The sequence below is a fragment of the Hydra vulgaris genome, chromosome 03 (assembly GCF_038396675.1).
Source record: "Hydra vulgaris chromosome 03, alternate assembly HydraT2T_AEP".
NCBI lineage: Eukaryota > Metazoa > Cnidaria > Hydrozoa > Anthoathecata > Hydridae > Hydra > Hydra vulgaris.
This window is the reverse complement of record NC_088922.1, coordinates 66235770-66256367: the sequence shown is the minus strand read 5'-3', so window position 1 is coordinate 66256367 and position 20598 is coordinate 66235770. Positions and strand designations below refer to the sequence as shown.

General features: G+C 30.1%; 1 protein-coding gene across 4 annotated transcripts in view; it reads left to right on the top strand.

Annotated features, from left to right (window-relative positions):
* Positions 1–20598, top strand: part of LOC101237035 (uncharacterized) — a 37344-nt gene that overhangs the window by 2169 nt on the left and 14577 nt on the right. For 3 of the 4 annotated variants that reach the window (XM_065791973.1, XM_065791972.1, XM_065791971.1), the window contains exons 2-4: positions 9330–9416; positions 9505–9624; positions 15331–15414. In XM_065791973.1, coding sequence (XP_065648045.1) covers positions 9330–9416; positions 9505–9624; positions 15331–15414 — 291 coding nt within the window. Of the gene's footprint in view, positions 1–9329; positions 9417–9504; positions 9625–15330; positions 15425–20598 lie in introns of all 4 variants that reach the window. The other variant, XM_065791974.1, reaches the window with a different exon arrangement.

Below are 20598 nucleotides of genomic sequence, written 5' to 3'. Positions count from 1 at the left end.
TCAACAATAGATTTTGCAACTTCAAAGACTGCTGGATATTTCTGACGACCAACAATGTTCCAATAGTTCTTTGCGCTCATTTTGAAAATTGTCTTTTTTCTTTTTTCTGTCAGTGTTGTCTCCGCAATTGTTGGATTTGTTTTTGAGGCTAATTCTAAAATTGAACTCACCAAAATAGAATCCTTCTGCAGCATATATCGGTGTCAGCATGTAGGCAATTCCCTTATTTAAGGTGATAAGGAATTTAAAGTGCTTCATAACCATTTCCAGAATAATTTCCTCATTCGCGAATTTCTTGTTTGTTTCACCAAAAAAGTCGTACACCAAAAATAATGGAGCATCATCATTTTCAAGTCATCCAATGATGTTAGAAGGATATTCAATATTTTTGGCGAGTTTCTTAAATCTTTTAATTTTTCATTATTTTACTTATCTCTTTAATTAAAGCACTTTTATAATTATTAAGTTAAAGTTATTAATTATAAAAGTGCTTTAATAGTGGAATTAAAAGTTATTAACTTTTAATTCCACTATTAAAACTGATGCTTTTTTTGTTTCAAAAGCATATTAATTAAAAATTTCATGAAAACTAGAATTAAAATTTGTTTTTTTCGTCTGTCTGTCTAATCAAAACAATTTAGACCGCTCTAAAAACTTAAGTCAAAAAGATTAAAAAATATAGAAAAAAATATTAATTGGAAATATGTTCATAAAAGTGAACATATTTCCAATTAATTCATCAAAATCAATTTGAAAATATTAAAAAATTGAAAAACTTTGTAACGATAAACATTAAGGATCATGTTTTAACTGTTTTTGATTGCTTTCAAAAAAATATCTTCTGTTTTTTTTTATTACTATATGCTATAGAGGAAATTATTTCATAAATTAATTACCCTTAATTCAACACTCTTGACATTATCGTATAGATTGAACCTTAAATTTTCTTGATTATTACTTTGACAAAAGTTGATGATGTCTGGGTTACTTTAATTTGATTTCCTTCAAAATAATACACTTCCTCATGTTCATCAAAATACGATGAACTTATTAGAAGAATATTTGGTAAATAAGAACTAAATAGAAGAATTTCTTACTAACTAGAAAATACTAAGAAATACCTGGAGTGAAAACATCAACAATATTTAAACGATGTCACAAAAAGATTTGCAGAACATTAGCTCCAACACAGTCAGACGACTTTACATCCATATTGCATAATGTTGTTGACGGAAGAAAGAAAATAGTTTCGACTGAATTAGTTCGATATATCAATTTATACAAAGAAAGTGATTCTTTAGGCCAAACTATAACTTTATCACTTAGTGACCATCATATTCAAAAGAAACTATTATTCATGCTTTTGGTTGCTCTAAATACAAAGTGGAAGCCATTCAAGTCAGAAAATGGCGATTATTTAGTGATTAAACTATTTCTAATAGAAAAAGTATTGCTAGACGATATCACTCATCTGAAATGAATGGTTTCAATAAATTGTTGGATATGACAAAGCGCAGGTCATGTGATAAAGGTGTATCTGATTCTCTCGAACGTGTAAAATGTTACTTGAAAACACCCTATCCTGTTCGTTGTACTGATCATTATTCAGAAGCGCTTTTTTTTACATTCAATATCCTTCGCATTTATTGAACACGTTGAACCCCCAATTATATAATAATCTTTCTCATATTGGTGACAAAGTATGTGTTGATTGTTTAGATCTATTTAAACCTATCTAAACAGTTCTTGATCAGTAAAAGTTGGAGATAATGAAGATATGTTGCATGACACATCTATTGCAGTAAATAGTACTTTGAATTACATCAAACACCTTATTCAAATGCACAGCAAAAAAAACTAAAAGTCAGCGTTTTGTAAATCTTGATGAAAAAACTTGTTGTTGGTTAAAAGACTTTATCCAAAAGATAATCCCGGTTACATTTAGAGAAGGTAAAAAAGACTACTTTGAAAAGAAGGACATGAGTATGCACTTCGATGTGTTCTTTTTAAAAAGAGAGAATGACATTACGAAACAAGTTTTTCTTACAGTAATTAATTGATGTGATCAAGGAATTGTAAGTTTTCTTTGTATATCTGAACACTTTCTAAAGGAATTCAAGTAAAGTAACCCCGTAATAAATTTTTTTTTTTACAAAGTCTGATAATGCTAGTTCATATCATGGAAGTTATATATTTGAGACACTTAATGAATTCTGAAAAGTCGAATCTCTTCATTAGTTAATTACAAATTACAGCGAGCCATAAAAAGGTAAGGATCAATGAGGTTTGTGAGAGTGCGACAGCAAAAAACATTGATTACATCAGAAAACGTTTATGGGCAATTCCACGCTCAAGTGAGTTATTTCGATAAAATGAATAAATACATTCAAACAAAAACCAAGTAATCATTGGGTTGCCATTTGTTAAAAAATTTCAAAGTGTCATTTTTTGTTTTAAATTTCGAATTAAATTCACGCGTCACATTTTCTATATAAATAGCAGCTAAACTACAATTTGATAAAATTGTCCCCACAAGTAACGAAAACTAATATGATTTAAGATATATAAATAAATTGCTAAATCAATTCTCTGAATAATTTTACGCAGAATAATAAAATTTTTTAAAATTTGGTGTCTTCTGGAATACCGAGATTAAACATTGCTTTATTCAAATGAAGATATTAAATTTAATAGTTTGCTTTACTGTTCAAACTGATGAATGTGAAATTCAGCGGCCGTGGCGCAGTTGTTAGAAGCAAGAGATCGAGGGTTAGAAGCGAGCTCTGAGAATAACTTGTACCATCGGTTACGAATTTAACTTCCTAGTTAAATGCTCTTCCGCGGTGCTCTGTGACAAGACCGTTAGATCTTCTTGGGGAACCTGAAATTTAAAATAAAACAAATAAAAAAATGATGATGAGAATAGCGTGTGTAAAATTATGAAAATAAAATGAACAAAAAGGATTTCAAATGGCCAGCTACAAAACTATATTACACTGTACCTGCAAGCGACTTCTGCAATCTTAAATTGCAACTTCTTCGTAGGAAATAAGTTAAACATTTTTTATTTAAATCATAATACCACTAATATACTAGTTTTTTTATAATGCTGTAAAGTATTTATTATATATATATATATATATATATATATATATATATATATATATATATATATGCAAATATTATGAAAAATTTTTTTTTTATCTCTTTTCAAATTGATTTTTCTAGAGATTAACTTAAGATCGGACGCAAATTTTTTTGTAAACCGCCATTAGTAAACATGCCGTACCGGCGTCAGTCAGTCACCTAGTGTGATGTCGCTCTGACTTGCGCATCGTATTTATATTGGTTTGTTGGGGGAAAAGGTCAATGCGGTTGACAACGAACCAATGGCGGCAAAACAGCAGTCCTTCGGCGGCAATCCGATGTTAAGACGACAGCGTTCCGATATAAAATCTTCTGTAATTTGCGCTCTTATTTCGAGGCATGAATATACTTATTAATACTGCTATAGTTTTCTTTGAATATAAATACTTATCCGTAGCAAAATTTTTTTATTATTATTACCACATAATCTTATTCAAAAAAAATCTATTTTTTTTGAATAAGAAAACATTTGATATTTTTTCGAATTTATTATATAACATTACTAACTCGAAGAAACATTAATGGTAAATCAATAGATCAACGTGTTGGTGTTTTAATCATAAACCTGGTTAGCAAATATGAATAAAAAAATCTGAAAAATTATAAAATTCATTTTAAAATTGAGATTTACAAGTAAAATTTAAATATTACAATCACAATAAAATGATTATCTAAAATATAATGTCTGCAAAAACTCTATTTTAAAATCTTTTTAATAAAAGAAAAAACTTTTGAACTTCCTGTCAAGTGTGGATAAACTTGATCAAAACTTTAACTTTATATCAAGTTTATCCACACTTGAGAATTCATTCGGATACTACATACTGTAGAGAAAACACAACGATAAACGAAAATCGCTTCATGCAGTTGTCTGTAGACTCCTAAAATAAACCTGAAAGCAGATACTAATATATTAACCGAAATATAGAAACCAATCAGTTAAGAGATACTAGAATGAGCACAATAAACTAACCTTCTTGGTCTTTAAGAGTGTCTTTTGAAAGGGTTATGTCTCATTGCGAGTTGTTAGCAAGTAATTCCACAACATAGGTGTATCTACATTGAACAAAATGTTAATAAAACAAATATAACTTTAATGTTAACACCTAATTTTAAAACAATAAAAGCAAAAATTAAAAAAGCTTAAACTAAAAAGCTGTTGAAAATGCCGTTCAAAAAACAATGTAAAAGTAAAGTCATACGCATATTACCTGACACAAGCGTTTTTTTAAGAAAACACAAGACCACCATCTCTAAATTATTGTAATGTAACATGCTATTTGTTTAAAAATGAAACTCATTCCATAAAACAAAAGACTCAAAATGAGGATTTAATTTACCTTAAAAAAGGCTACCTAGCATACAGATTCCTATTTTCCAATATGGTTAAAGGTTTTAAATGTCTCAATTTCTTTTTATGCAAACCTACAAGACCTATTTAATTACTAATTTTTCAAAATAAAATTTGCTAACATATAAAGAAACGATAACTAGTATTTAAAACGTTGCTTTTGTATCAGATTGGAGTCCAAGCTGCTCTGTTTACTTCAGGTCAATATAAGGTCCATGATGAACATAACCCTTGTGGTGGCATAAGCATAAATATCGCCCATCAGAATTAGAAAAAAATCAAACCTGCAAAAAATGATGTTAATCAAAAGCATAACATTAAATCACAAGCATATTTCCACATGGTGAGTTTTTATGACGAGGTTTACAAAAAACGCATGCTTCCACATGCTGAGTTTTCATGACAAGGTTTTCATAAAAAAAACTAATAAAATATAGAAGACAAACACGTAGATGAATTTCCTAAGATTTCCTTTCATCTGCTTTAGAAGTTGAGCACCAAACCAGTTTACCATGCCATTCTTCAATTCTTCAGTGCATGCCATTCTTCAGTTCTTCAATTCTCCAATGCATGTTATTCTTTCTATTTCAAAAATTTAGTCATTATATTAGTCGTCATACATTATTTTTATTACACTTTACATTTTGAATGGTTGATGCGAACAAACAATAAACTAACTTCCAAAAGTTGAATTGTTGACACGAACAAACAGTAGACTAACTTCCAGATGTTGAATTGTGCCGTATTTTTTTAAAAAATAACAATATAAAATCTTTAAAAAAATATTTTGTATCATTACTATTTAAAAAAAAATTATTTTTATGGATTAATTGCTATTTGTTAAAAATATATTTATTTATTTTTAACAAATAGAAATTAATCCATAATTTCTATTTGTTAAAAATAAATTTATTAAAATATTTATTCAAATAAAATCTATTGAAGATGTCAACATTTAAAATATCATTACTAATAAAACAAAACTGATACATGCATAAATATTGTTAAGTGTAACTAACATTTTTAATATTCTTGATGTTTGTTAAATTTTATTATCTGTTCTGTTTTGCAGCATGTAAGTTTTATGTTAAGCTGAATAAAAGTTTACCTCAAAGCTTAAATTTAAAAAAAGTTGTGAAACTATTCAAGAAAAAAAAAATTAATTTGATGTGCGCAATAATAACATAAAGTTTTAAAAATCTCAGCAGACCATGTAAAAAAGAAAAAATGAATGTAAAAGAAGAATTAAGGATTCTTAAACTTTCATGAACTTTAGTATAAAGCGCAGCTCCGTGAGGCAACGACAACAAACTCGAAAACAAAGCTTTAAAACACTGAAACAGCTCATTCATCATATACTCAACATTTTGATTAATAACCTAATAATTAAATTACCTAATAACTAAATTCTTTTATACAAAAAATTGCAGTAAAAGGTTACAAACATATAAAAAGGTTACAAACATGTAAAAAGGTTACAAACATGTAAAAAGGTTACAAACATGTAAAAAAGGTTACAAACATGTAAAAAGGTTACAAAAGTAAAAAGGTTACAAACATGTAAAAAAGGTTACAAACATGTAAAAAGGTTACAAACATGTAAAAAGGTTACAAACATGTAAAAAGGTTACAAACATGTAAAAAGGTTTCAAACATGAAAAAAGGTTACGAACATGTAAAAAAAGGTTACAAACATGTAAAAAAGGTTACAAACATGTAAAAAGGTTACAAAAGTAAAAAGGTTACAAACATGTAAAAAAGGTTACAAACATGTAAAAAGGTTACAAACATATAAAAAAGGTTACAAACATGTAAAAAGGTTACAAATATGTAAAAAGGTTACAAACATGAAAAAGGTTACAAACATGTAAAAAAGGTTACAAACATGTAAAAAAGGTTACAAACATGTAAAAAGGTTACAAACATGTAAAAAGGTTACAAACATGTAAAAAGGTTACAAACATGTAAAAAAGGTTACAAACATGTAAAAAAGAAACATGAAAACTTATTCAAAAATATTATAAAGATTTTTTTTGTTTAAATACTTTGTCTGAATCTTTTTAAACTAAAAAAACAAACAATTATAGCACAAAAAGTTAGAAATTTCATTGTTTATTGTAGAGAAGATCTTTTGAAATGAATAAAATCTCTTTATTTACTACACTTGATGCAGACAGCAGTTTTCTGTTGTTGTTGTTATTTTTTTGCTGACGTTGTTTTACTTTTCTTCACCCATTACTTCACTGCTGGTCTTCATTAAAAAGCTTCAAAAAAACAAGGCTAAGTATAAACATTGGGTAAATGAACTGAATGGACAAAAGTTGCAACTCAAGCAAATATCAACTTCTTAAAGAAAGCATTTAACCAACGAAGCAGTTGCAAAAGAATAGTTAACTACTCGGTATGAAAAAACTGTTCAAGAGAACCTTCAATGTAAAAAAAGTCAGATATGCGTTAAACCCTGTCAATATACCAAATTGAAGATTTTGGGCTCAATCAAAAATTATTTGAAATCTTTCATAGTTTACTTGAAAACCATTACTAATATACAGTATCGGACAAAACGAGTGCAACCAAATAATGCAAGTTTAGTTTCTTTATATAAAAGTGCTGCATTTTTTCAATTTAGAGAAATAACTATGTAACTGTTTAGAGACAAAGTTCTTCAAGTTGTATTTATTACAAAGTTCATTATTTGTACACAAAAATTAATAAATTAATCAAAAGTTGATTTCCTTCTGGACAAAACAAGTGCAACTCGACAAAATGTTGACCAAGCTATAATTCTCTATCAATATTTCGTGGCGAATCCTTTGTTGTCGATCACAGCCTTGCATCTTCGAGGCATAGATTTGATCAGGTGAACAATGAAACTTTGTGGAATCGCTGCCCAGGCCTTTTGGATTTGTTCAAACAGTTTATCCTTATTACGAACACCTTCACGATTAAATCTGCGGTTGACGATCTCCCACAGGTTCTCGATAGTGTTGAGATCCGGAGATTGAGGCGGCCAATCCATCACCGATAGGTGGTTGTCTTGAAACCACTGCTTGACTACTTTTGCAGTGTGTTTCGGATCGTTTCTTGCTGAAAAATCCATTTTATTGGCATATTCCATTCAGCATGAGGTAACATAACATCTTTCAGGATATTTTTATACATGAAACGGTCCATTATATCATCGTTTCGATGTATTGGACCTAGACCGTTAGCAGAAAAACACTCCCAGACCATTACATTGCCTCCACCATGCTTCTCGGTCTTATGGCAGTAACGTAAATCGAGGTATTTTCCGGACGGTCGACGTGCACGGCAAATGCCATCGCTCCCAATGATGTTGAACTTCGATTCATCACTGAACAGGACAGTTCGCCATTTCTGCACATTCCAATTAATATAAGATGCAGCAAACAGGAGTCTTTTCTTCTGGTTTTTTAGTGAAATCAGCGGTTTTTTTGCAGGGCGTCGAGAAAACAATCCGGCTTCAACAGCACGTCGTCTGATTGTTCGGTCCGATACAGGCAGCTCTAATTGCTTTTGTTTCTCGACTGATGATATCCAGGGATCCTTCTTGACGGATCTGACGATCATAGAATCCTCTCTAGAAGTGGTGGATTGCGGTCTTCCACCTTCGTTATCTGCTGCCAACTTCCACGTAGAACGATATTGGGAACATTTTTTCACGCGATATTTATCACAAATACTTTTTTGTGACATTCTACTTACGTAATCGCCAATAATTTTTTTTCTTAGTTCCAATCCAAGACTGTCGGGAGCCATTTTTGCACTTGACGTCATAGAAATAATAAAAATAAATAATCACGCTTCTCAAGGCTTACCATGTTACATTTACCTTGTGATATTACAATAATGCTCTGTGGAACACACGTCTTGGTTGGATGTGGACTGTATTGAAGTAATGAAACACTTGTTGTATTTCACTTCTTGTATTGATGTTCTTTGATAAAACACTTTGATAAAAATCACTTTGATAAGCTGTTTTGTTAATACTGACTGATTGACTTCCATATACTGACTGAATTACATGTCGATTTACATGTCTCTTATATAGTAAAATGAACCTGTGTGAACCTGTTCTGGAAGATTCTAGATGCTTCTTTTCGATGCTTCTGGAAGCTTCTGGAAGCTTCTGGATGCGTCTGGATGCTTCTGCATGTTTCTGGATACTTCTGGATGCTACTGGATGCTTCAGATGCTTCTTCTGGAAACTTCTGGAAGCTTCTGCATGCTTCTGGAAACTTCTGGAAGTTTCTGGATAATTCCTTTTATTATTAAAAAACTTCCGTGGCGTTGAAACGGACCAGACTTAAGAAAATGAAACAAACCAAAAAAGTTGCACTTGTTTTGTCCGCTGCAAAATGGCCCTTGTCAACAAAATTCTGCCTGTGTGCTGTCACCTGTCAGCTGATTGCTCATGTCATGGCATGCTATGACTCCAGACTCCTGAACTGTTTGCTGTGGTAGTATAGTTCGTTTCGTTTTTAAGACATGTAAAATTAGGAACACTTTTTAGCATTGTTCGATGTTGGTTGCAAATGTTTTGTCCAATACTGTACATTGGGGCAAGACATACACACTTTTATGTGTGTATGTCTTGCCCCTATGTCAATAGTATGTTAATGTTACATAATTCTGTAATAAAATATTGTCTAATTTATTGTCACGATCTTCTAATAAATATTCCAAATTAGCTATTTCTTTTATAATTTAGCTATTAAATTATATTTAGTAAATTTAGACAGTATTAAATAGTTTCATATTTATTTACTTTTGTTGTTAATAGTTGTTTTTTATATTTCTTTTAAACTAGATGCCAAATCAATGATTTTAAATTCTAATTGCAAATGCAGAATACTGCTTGAGAAAATAAAAAGCAACTGTGGCTGCATCGTAGATGGTTTAAATTATTTTTCAGTTTTATTATTTATTGGTATTGATAGACAAAGAGATTTATTTAAATTAAAAAATTCATATTATTTTTTTAGATATCATAGACATTGCGGACATGCAAGCCGTAGTTCAAAAATTATGCGATAAACCAGATGAAAGTTATGCATCAGAAATAATTCAACCAAGATCATGTTATATTCTTATCAAAGTCATAAGTACTCTTACACTTATAATTTTTTATATCTGTTGTTTTGTGTTATTTTTCTTTTTTTCAAACTTAGTTTAATAATGACTCTCGCTAATTGAGCCGAAATATTACGCAAAAAAACAATTAAATAGAATGATACCGTATATGATGTTTTAATGCTTAAATATGTATATATATATATATATATATATATATATATATATATATATATATATATATATATATATATATATATATATTTTTTTTTTTAACATCTTCGCTTCCAACAAGGCTGCAAGCAGCCACTAATTAAAGTTGGAAGTTACTGTAAGAGAAAAGATGAAGATTGTAGAGCAAGATAACGATTGACGGACGATTTAAAAGATTGCAAATTATATGAATCAGGAAAGCAAGATGAAGGAAGCGAATTCCAAAGAGCTGATGTTCGAGGAAAAAAACTAGACGAATAAGCGTTTTTGGAGCACTTAGGAACAGTCACAGAAAAAGGATGACACTTAATTGAATGACGAGTAACACGAGAATGAATTTTAGTAGATGGCACAAGAGACGCTAGCTCCTTCGAGCAGTGCCCATTATAGTATTTGTAGAAAAGAGAAAGAGAAGCAACATTACGACGATGTGATAATGGTTGAAGGTTGGCTGCAAGAGCAGGCCCAACTATGTTTACAATGCGTTTTTGCACCTTGTCTAAAAGAGAAAGGGCATCATTAGAAGATCCGCCCCAGATATGGCAACAGTATTCCATACAAGGCCGGATTTGAGATTTATAGAGGTAGAGAATAGAATCCAGAGTAAGAAAGTGGCGAGCTCGATAAAGAGATGCAACCTTAGCAGATGCTAATTTTGCAACCGATTTGATATATGGTTTCCAATAAAATATGCCAATAAAATATATATATATATATATTATATATATATATATATATATATATATATATATATATATATATATATATATATATATATATATTTATATATATATATATATATATATATATATATACAGGCCCTATCAGAGGGGGGGCCACACGGGCCATTTGGCCTAGGCCTCGACCTAAATAGGGGCCTCCAAATTTTATCGGAAATTTAATATATTTTTATTAAATTGTGATAACATGAGCAATTACATAAAATTTTAATCAATGTTGAGACAATATTTTAATATACTTAATTAGTTGATTATTAATACACATAATTATTATTTTAATTAAATTATTTGTGTTGTATTAAGTTTGTTCTGATATTTATTTTAATTCAGTCATTAATAATTGTTGTTTGCAGCAAGATCGAAAACTTTTAAAACTAATGTCATTGCTAAATTTAAACATAAAGAGAAAATTTGAAAGTGGTGCATCCAAAAGGCGAAAAAGACAAAAAATTGAAGAAGAAACGAAGAGCCTAAAGTCAATAACATCATTTCTAAGACCACTGGAAAATCAAGCCAACCCAACACACGGTAAATCAGATATTGAAATATCCGGAACTACATCTTCTGAAAAATCAATGTTACAACAAAACAAAAATCCTTAGATAGATACAAATGTGCAAGACATCTCAAATACAACTTGTGTCTCTGAATCTGGAATTACACATTTAGAAAGCTTGGAATCAAATTGTGAAAATTCATTGATTCACCAAAGCAACAGTCAGCAAAGGGAAACAAATTTGCAAGCCATCTCAAATGATAATTGCATCTCTGGTTCTGAAATTTCATATTCAGAAAGTTTGGACCAAAAATGTGAATCAGATTGTTCTAATATATCAAAATTGATTGTGTCTGACATTGGCACTGTTGACAAACGAAATATTACTCAAATGCAAGAAAGTTTCCAAACAAACTTTTTAATTCCAAACAATATTCCACGAGATTCTTATAATCACGCCTTTCCTACTCGTCTGAGATCAAAAATTCTTCCCAATAGTGAGATATGCACAAGAGATTGGCTTTGCTGGAGTGATGTACAACAGTCATTCTATTGTGCACCCTGCTTTCTTTTGAACAAAAGTGATTCCGAGGTATCCACCTTCTCAGAACAGTTAGGTTGGAATATCACCAGGGTTTGGAGAAAGTTTAAAGACCGAATACCAGCACATGAAATGTCAAATGGAAATCAGCCAGTAGAGCAGCCATCAGAAAAAGTTCGATTGATAATTTACTAATAACAGAATTGTCAACTGAAACCAGTAATTGGACAAAACTTCTTAAGCGCCTTTTGAACGTCATTCTTTTTCTTTCTGAACGTGGGCTTGCTTTATTTGGTTCCAGTCAACACATTTATGACCCTGACAATGGAAACTTTCTCGGAATAACTGAGCTCCTCAGCAAATATGATCCAATTTTATCAGAGCATGTAAAAAAGGTCCATGAATCTCAACTGAACAAAAAGCGCTTACAAGTTCATTATCTGTCCACCCGGATTCAAAATGAATTTATTGAACTCTGTGGATCTTTTGTTCAAACCAAAATTATTGAAGAGATTCAAAACACCAAATATTTTTCAATTGTTGTTGATGCAACACCAGACTGCTCTCACAAGGAGCAAACAACTTTCATTATCCGTTATATAAAAATTGATGGATCTAAATTTTCCATTGAAGAACGGTTTCTCTATTTTGACAATTACTAAAAAAAAACTGGAAAAGAAATTGCAGCAAGGATTCTTCACGTTCTAACTTTGTTGAACATAGATTTTAAACTGTGTTCTGGTCAGGCATACGACAATGGTCCAAACATGGCTGGAAAATACAAAGGTGTGCAAGCAGTTTTGCTAGAAGAAAACCCAAACTGTATGTTTGCCAGCTGTGGAAATCACACTTTAAACCTTGTTGGTGTTGACTGTGCTGAATCATGCAAAGAAGCAATTCTTTACTTTGGAATTGTGCAGCAAATGTACAATTTCTTCAGCAGTAGTCCAGAAAGGTGGGAAATTCTCAAGCAACCATGTACCTGCTTCACTACATGGTATTTCCAAGACCCGATGGTCAGCAAGGATTGAAGCAGTAAAACCAGTTGCCCGTCACTTGAATTCACTGAGAACAGCTTTAAAAGAGCTGCAATCTCTCAATCTCACAGTATCAGCTCAGTCAGAACTTCAGTCCATTCAAAAGTATTTGTCAAAATTTGAATGCATTGTAATGTCATCTTTATGGATGAAGCTCCTCACAATGATTCACCAAACCAATCTTATAATTGAGGCAAGAAATGCAACTCTAGATGTTGAAATGGAAAACATTAAAAATCTCATGGACAGCATTCAACAGATTCGTGAAAAATGGGATGCTGTTCTGAGTGAGTCAAAATTAATTGCAATGAATATTGAAATTTCACCAGAATTTTCTACCACTCGAAAGTTGAAAACACAGTTTGATTCAGAACAGCACTATAAAATCAATGTATTTTATGTAATAATCGGCTCTATTCTAGAAGGTCTTAAACGTCGATTTGAGTCACAACAACAAATTTGTAGCATTTTTGGATTTCTTTGGCACTTCAACAAGATGAGCAATGAAGAACTACTCAGTACCACAACAAACTTTCAAAAAAAGTACCACAAGGAAATACTGTCTGATACTTCTGATGAAATAATCTTTCTGAAACAAATTTACTCCACAAATTTTACATCAGATTGCAAACCAAAAGAATTGTTTCAAGAAATATTAGAACTTGGACTGTCTGGTGTTTTTCCTAACATATCAATTGCTTTGCGAATTTTTATCAGTTTGCCTGTCTCAGTGGCTTCAGGAGAAAGATCTTTCAATGTGTTGAAACAAGTAAAGAACTATCACCGTTCAACCATGGGACAAGAACGCTTGAATGGACTTGCAATGTTGAATATTAACTGTGATATTGCAAGAAAACTCAATTTTTCAACAGTTGTCAGTGCATTTGCAAAAGCAAAAGCAAGAAAAGCATTTTTAAAATAAAAATTATTACTAATTTGCTGTTTTTTTATTTATTATGCAATGGCAGTTATTTTATGGTAAGGGCCTCAAAATTTGTAAATGGCCCGGGCCTCACTCAATCTCTGAAAGGGCCTGTATATATATATATATATATATATATATATATATATATATATATATATATATATATATATATATATATATATATATATATATATATATATATATATATATATATATATATATATATATATATATATATATTTATATATATATATATATAATACCTGTATATATAAATTACCTGTATTTCATATATATATATATATATATATATATATATATATATATATATATATATATATATATATATATATATATATATATATATATAGGGGAAAGGCGCCTATGATTGCATACTTAACTTTGAAGCTTCATTATTCAGTATCCTGAAGACCAATAATAAAAGTTTTGATATGGATATATTCCTTGTTACATCTAGAACAATAATTACTCTGGGAGTTTTCATCAGTTTTATTTTTTTTATAAGTTATTCTTATTGCAAAAAAAAGCACAAGTATGCCATCATAGGCAACCACTGCTCCTATGATGGCATAGGGGAGAATGGGGCTAGTTAGGATCGAGAATAACTTAATGATTTGATTTAACTTTAGAGTCTTCCCTCAGAAAAGCCAGAAATTACTCGAAACCATCCTAATTTACCATTTCATGCTACACACCAGCATTGTAAAATTTTGCGCATGCGCATAGGATATATTGCGTTTTACGTATTTTTTCGACCAAAAAAAAATTTTGGAGCATCGCTTTCTTTTAACTTTACTTAAAAATAAGTTTTTCTTATAAAAAAAAAGGTTTTCCCAACTCGTCAATATTTCAACACCCCCAACTCGTCAGTATGCCATCATGGGTAAAAGTCATCATTTTCATTAAAACAAGCTTGTTCAAAAGATAAAATTAAAGTAACTATTCCACTAAATGCACAAAAATTGAATATAAAATGCATGAAAATTTCATTTCTGCACAGTTAATAGTAAAATCACAATCTTAAATATATGAAGGAAATAAAACTACAACAGCACATCCCAAAATCGATTTTTGTTGATTATAAAAACAATACTTGTGCACAAGGGACGTTTTTTCACTAAAACTAATGTAAAGTCAGTATAGTCATGTAGGTCTAATCATTTTTTTTACCAAAACCAATTTTAATGGAAATATGACCGGTATGCCATCATAGGCGCTTTGCCATCATAGGCGCCTTTCCCCTATGTATATGTATATATATATATATATATATATATATATATATATATATATATATATATATATATATATATATATATATATATATATATATATATATATATATATATATATATATATATATATGTATATATATATATATATATATATATATATATATATATATATATACATATATGTGAAATATATATATATATATGCCGTAGTGGTGTAGTGGTTAGAGCGCTCGCTCTGTAAGCGAGAGGTTCGGAGTTCGACTCCCACCACGTCCCTGGAAGTACCGCGCTCAACTTAGTTTCTCCGCGCAGCGACCTTGTTCGGCAAGGTTTGTGTTTCGGAGTTAAAGAGTTGAGAGAGGGTTGCACCACGAATAATAACTAAAAAATAAAAAACACAAAAAATGAGTAGCCTCCTCAACTGTAGTGGCCCCCTCGGGCCTTGGGGAGGCGAATAATCTAAAAAAAAAAAAAAAAAAAAAGAATTACATGTAATATTAATAATTTACTTTATAATATTATAATTTTAGAGCGATGTGACGAAAATGGACAATTTTATAAAGAATATCTTCCTTTGTTATTTGGCTTAGAATCGACAAATCCGGAATTTCTTCGTGAGTATTTGTGAGTGTATATTATATATGCGCATACACACACACACATCGGTTAAATATTATTTTTATTATTTAATAGTGATATTTCAACTTATATAGTATAAGTCATTATTAAACTAAAAAAACCATTAGACAAAATTCAAAAAAATTAAAACAAAAGTAATGTCATGCAACATAGCAGATTTAGACATGTCAAATTTAACAAAAAGTAGACTTCAATGGCGTGTCATCACTAAGTTACCATTGTCGCGACATTCTCCTGCGATTTCGAGCATTGTAAGCGCTGTAACTCAATTGCTTTGCGAATCTTACGCTTATAGTTATTAGGAGTAACAGAAATTATTTTTGGTTTAGTCCAGTTAATTGAGCCACTACAATGTTGGGCGTGTTTGAATATTATCAATGTGTTCCAATTACCTTTAGTTATGTTTTTCTCGTGTTCATTAACACGTGTGGAAATATTCTTTCTTGTTTCACCGACGTAACTCGCACCACATAAACAATTTAACTGAAAGACACCAAGATAACTATTTGGATGCAATAATGATATATTGCAACATAAAATGTTAAGTAAAGAATTATCATAGCGAAAAACGGTTTTTACACCTACTTTACAAAACTCTCCTTTAAGTATAATGCTTAGTTTGGGTATTCACGCCAGTATTACAATTTCCAGGGTCTATTTGCTGGCTTATTGTATATTTATATGATAGTTTATAATGTTTAGCGATATATGAAATATGTTTGTATGAATACCCATTTTGGGAAAACATTAGCAAGAAACTCAATTTCATTCTGAATATTTTGTTATGAACACATATTACATATGCTCTTGAAAGAAAACCTTCCCCCCCCCTTGCCCAAGACAAAACTTTACTTGTCCAAGACAAAATTTTACTGCATTAGTGCCGCGAGGGCACTAATGAGTAAAATTTTCAACTTTACTATCTTAAACTAAATTTAAATTTATCGACAGATTTTAAATTTCGTAGAAAAATATTGTAAATTACAAAAGTTATGAGAAGCTTCTTGGTTATAAGGTGGTAAACTCAAAATCAGAAACCATAATATCGCTTGATAACTCAATCAGTGACATTTAAATACATTTCTTATAGATAACAAATCTTGAAATCATATCTAGTGATATGATTTCAAGATTTGTTACCAATTTGTTACCACAGCAGCTCCGTCTATGGTTACTGCAGCAATATCACAGGTAAAATGTAGCCCAAATTCTTTAAGTTTCTCGTCAACAATTACACAATATTTCTCTGCTGGCATAGACCCATGTACCCTGATCATTCTAAGATTCCAATAATCACCTTCCATATGAACATTTATGTTCATATATCTTCTGTTTCTGGATGAAGTATACTCATCAAGGGTTACGCTAAATTTGTGACCAACAAGCTTCTTTTCTGCAAACTGCTGCTGATATGTTTTCTTGATATCCTCATAATGTTTCATCAGCAGAGCCTTAATCGATTTAGCATCTTTGAGCAATTTATATTCTTGTGTCTTTAGAGCTGTTCTCAAACGTTGACTAGTTGAGAAAACACGAAAGGGCCAACTCATAAAGTAAGCTCAGCCAAAACAACATCAACAGGATCCTTTGTCTTAAAAAATGAATCAATGGGTTTGATGACTTCGAGTTTCCTTTCAGGAGTAACAAAAGCAGCAAACGTGATGTTGTGCTTTGTCCTCAGGTGGTTCCTCATGGAGCTTGTGGTTCCTCCTTTGCACTTAATTTCTTGGTTGCAGAGCTTGCACTTGGCCAATTCAAGTTCTTTTGAGTGCAAAAAGTGCTTCCTAATTGGTGTGTTATCCTTGTGAACTTTAGAAAATGACATTTTCGTTTTTGTGAAAATTTGTTTCACTTTTTTACATAACAAATTGAGTGTCACGGACGACATAAGACAGTTAGACAAAACCTTTTTATTTTAAATATATGTTTTAAAATTAAATAAATGTATTTAGAATTATTTGTTTACAAATATAAAGTAAAAAAAACAGCCGTTTGTTTACAAATCTGGTTTTAAAAAAGTATATAGAATTGAACTTTTTGAATAGTATTAATTTCAGCAAAATGACTTTTGTGGGGCCTATCGGAACTACAAGTTATTCATATAATTAAATATAATACTACCGTTTTGTGATGTTGTGATGATTTTGTTTTTAATCAAAAATATAATTTTTCTGCTCAGAAAAGCTGTTTTAGTAATAAATTGAAAGAAATTCTTATTTTTATAAGTTAACCTGATTATTAATAGAGTTTAATGTAAACAACGATGGTAAGTAATTATATAAGAAAGATCAATCATCCAAAATAGGATGAAATGCAATTTTAGCTGTGAGTAAAAGGGAAATTAGAATTAGAAAAGCTGTTGATAAATATGACATATTTAAATTTGCTCTACATTGGAATATTGTTATTAAGCCAGCTCATCAAAAATGTTTCCAAAGGTAAATTTCAGGATATTTTTTGTGTGAATTGTGATCCATAAAATATTTTAATTTCAAATTTAGTAGTAGTTACCAATTTAATAATATATAGGTTAGAGTAGAGCGGAGATATTTTATAATAAAACACAGAAATTTTTATTTTATTTCAGCTGTTACTTCATTTTTGTGGTGTATGGGTGTAAGAGCGTGAAGTTTCTATGGGTGTATTACTTTTTTGAGAGTTTAATGTCTGAACATATTTAGACAATAGATACTTTTCATTTTTTATCATTTTTAAAGCTTTACAATCGACGAATAACTGCTGCTTTTTAACTATCCCGTTTTGCCCCACTCACTTGCAAAATGTAAAAGTTTTGCTTGTCTAGAGTTTCGTTACTTTAGTTGTCGTAACTTATTTTTAGAATTTTTATTCTTATTTTTTCATTTTCTTATATCAACGAATTTTAGAAAATTTACAAAAAACGGTATTAACTATGATTAGTTTATCCGCAACTAGCATTTGCTTCTTAAGTGTCCCTGTATGCCCCGCTCTACCCTAACAATTATTGGATGCCTAATTATTTAATAGCAGTATTGAAACACACGGTTGTTAAATTAAAATTATCGAAAACAATTTTTAATTACTTTATCACCACGACGTGCTCAATTTTTTGTCATAAAAAGGTCACCATGGCTGGAGACACGCTGAGGCAGATATACATAGAATTTAATATATGCGTTTAATAGCAACAAATAAACTGCTTTTTTTTTTTTAACAATATGCTATTGATTTTTTTTTTCTATTTCTTTTTAAACATGACAAAAATTTTGTTCTATTACGCTTGAAAGGAAAATCAGATTTAAGCTATTATTCTGAATGAAGCAAGTAAAAACGTTTTTCTGACTTAGGCTTGGAAGGTTTAAACACTCTTTATCAACTGATAAACACTCTTTATCAACTTTATCAAATTGATCCAGAGTTTGGAGTTTTTAAAACTAATTACTCTTGGAAGGCTCTATTTCTGTTAGTTTACCTGCGGTTCAAAATGCTTTCTTTCAATCATTCTATAAAATATATGAAAACAATAAAGTTTAAAAACATAAAACTAATAACGCCTTTTTTTTATATACCATAAATTGACCGCTTGTGGTTAGCTAACCAAATACTGACCGCTTAAGGTTAGTTTTAAATGTCTCAACAGTCAAATGGTATTTTATGGTTAAATGTATAGTTAAATAAATGTAATATATAGTTAAAAAATAACCTCTTGCCATACTCTAACTAAATGTGTAATAAGAACCTATTAATGTAGCTAAAGGTATACTAAGTTATAAAAAAAGTGGATGACGTCATGCTTGATGAGTAGTTTGAACAAATATAAGTTAAAACTTGTATATATAAGTCGCCCTAAATCAGTTCGGAAAACTAAATTTAAATCAGTATGTATATATAAATATTTATCATATAATATAACAACTTTTACCCATGTAAACGGTGGGAATAAATTAATCAATTCCTTTAATATTGATTGAAGTATTCCTACATTTTAATTACCTATTGAACTCAACTAAAGACTGTTGTAACCTGTGTTTCCAAGAAAACTTTTGCTAGTCAAGATTAGCAATGATTAGAAATTTGCAATGCGCACTACCGATTAATATTTCTTGCAGAAATAAATCTGTTTCATCCGAATTGTTTTTAAAACTGTCTTTGAGTTGTGAGCAATGATAAATGTAGCGAGTGGTTTTACACTTATTTAAATCTCCTTTACGACAAAGTTGCAAAATTCATTGTTCTTATTTCCGCCTAACATTTTTTGCAAAATATTCAGTGGCTAACAATTGTTACTTTATCAGTTAAAATGTACGTTTTTCTTTATGATTTCTTTATGACATAAAATCTCACCGGCAATATTAAATAGAATTTGAAATTGCTGCAAAAAATCCAGCAAAAAAGCTATGATTGATATAATATTTCTGATTTTTTAACTAACAGTAATAATTCTTTATTATTGTTGCTTAAAATTACAAAAAAAAAATTAAATTAGAAAAAACTATAGTATAGCTTTAAATAAAGTAAAATGAGAACCACTTAGTATAACTTGATAAAAATTAGTGCAATTAATACAGCCGCACCAAGCTATGGATAAAATTTCAGCCGGTTTAGTTAATTGGTTATATATTTAGGCAGTTTTAATTTATATTTTGTTAGTTTTTTGCTGCTTATAAATCAAAACGTTACCGCCGAGCGGGCATTTGTTTTTAAAAGTTACGTTTTAAATGTATTTTAAATGTCTTTTAAACGTCTTCTATATCTTCTAAATTCTTACGTAAAGAACGTTTAAAAGACGTTTAAAAAACGTTTAAAAGACATTTAGAACGTAACTTTGAAAAACAAATGCCCGTAGGGCGGCTACTGTGATATTCGGTCACTATTGTCAAAATAATGGTTACATGAGTGTTCTACTCTGTAATACTAACAATTTTTGTCATATTTGTTTTATTGCTACAACTACCATTTTTATTTAATAGACCAAAATATTGATTTGCTATTTAAAGCGTGGTTTGACTTGACTTATGCACGGCGTGAATGTCATTAATTTAATAATAATTTTTTTTAAAGGAAAAAATTATGCAAGAATTAATTCCTTGTAATTTAAGTAAACATTTCCTTAATTTTAATTCTTTGTAATTAATAATATATGTAGGTATGTTAATGGATTGTTATCCAATATAAATTTA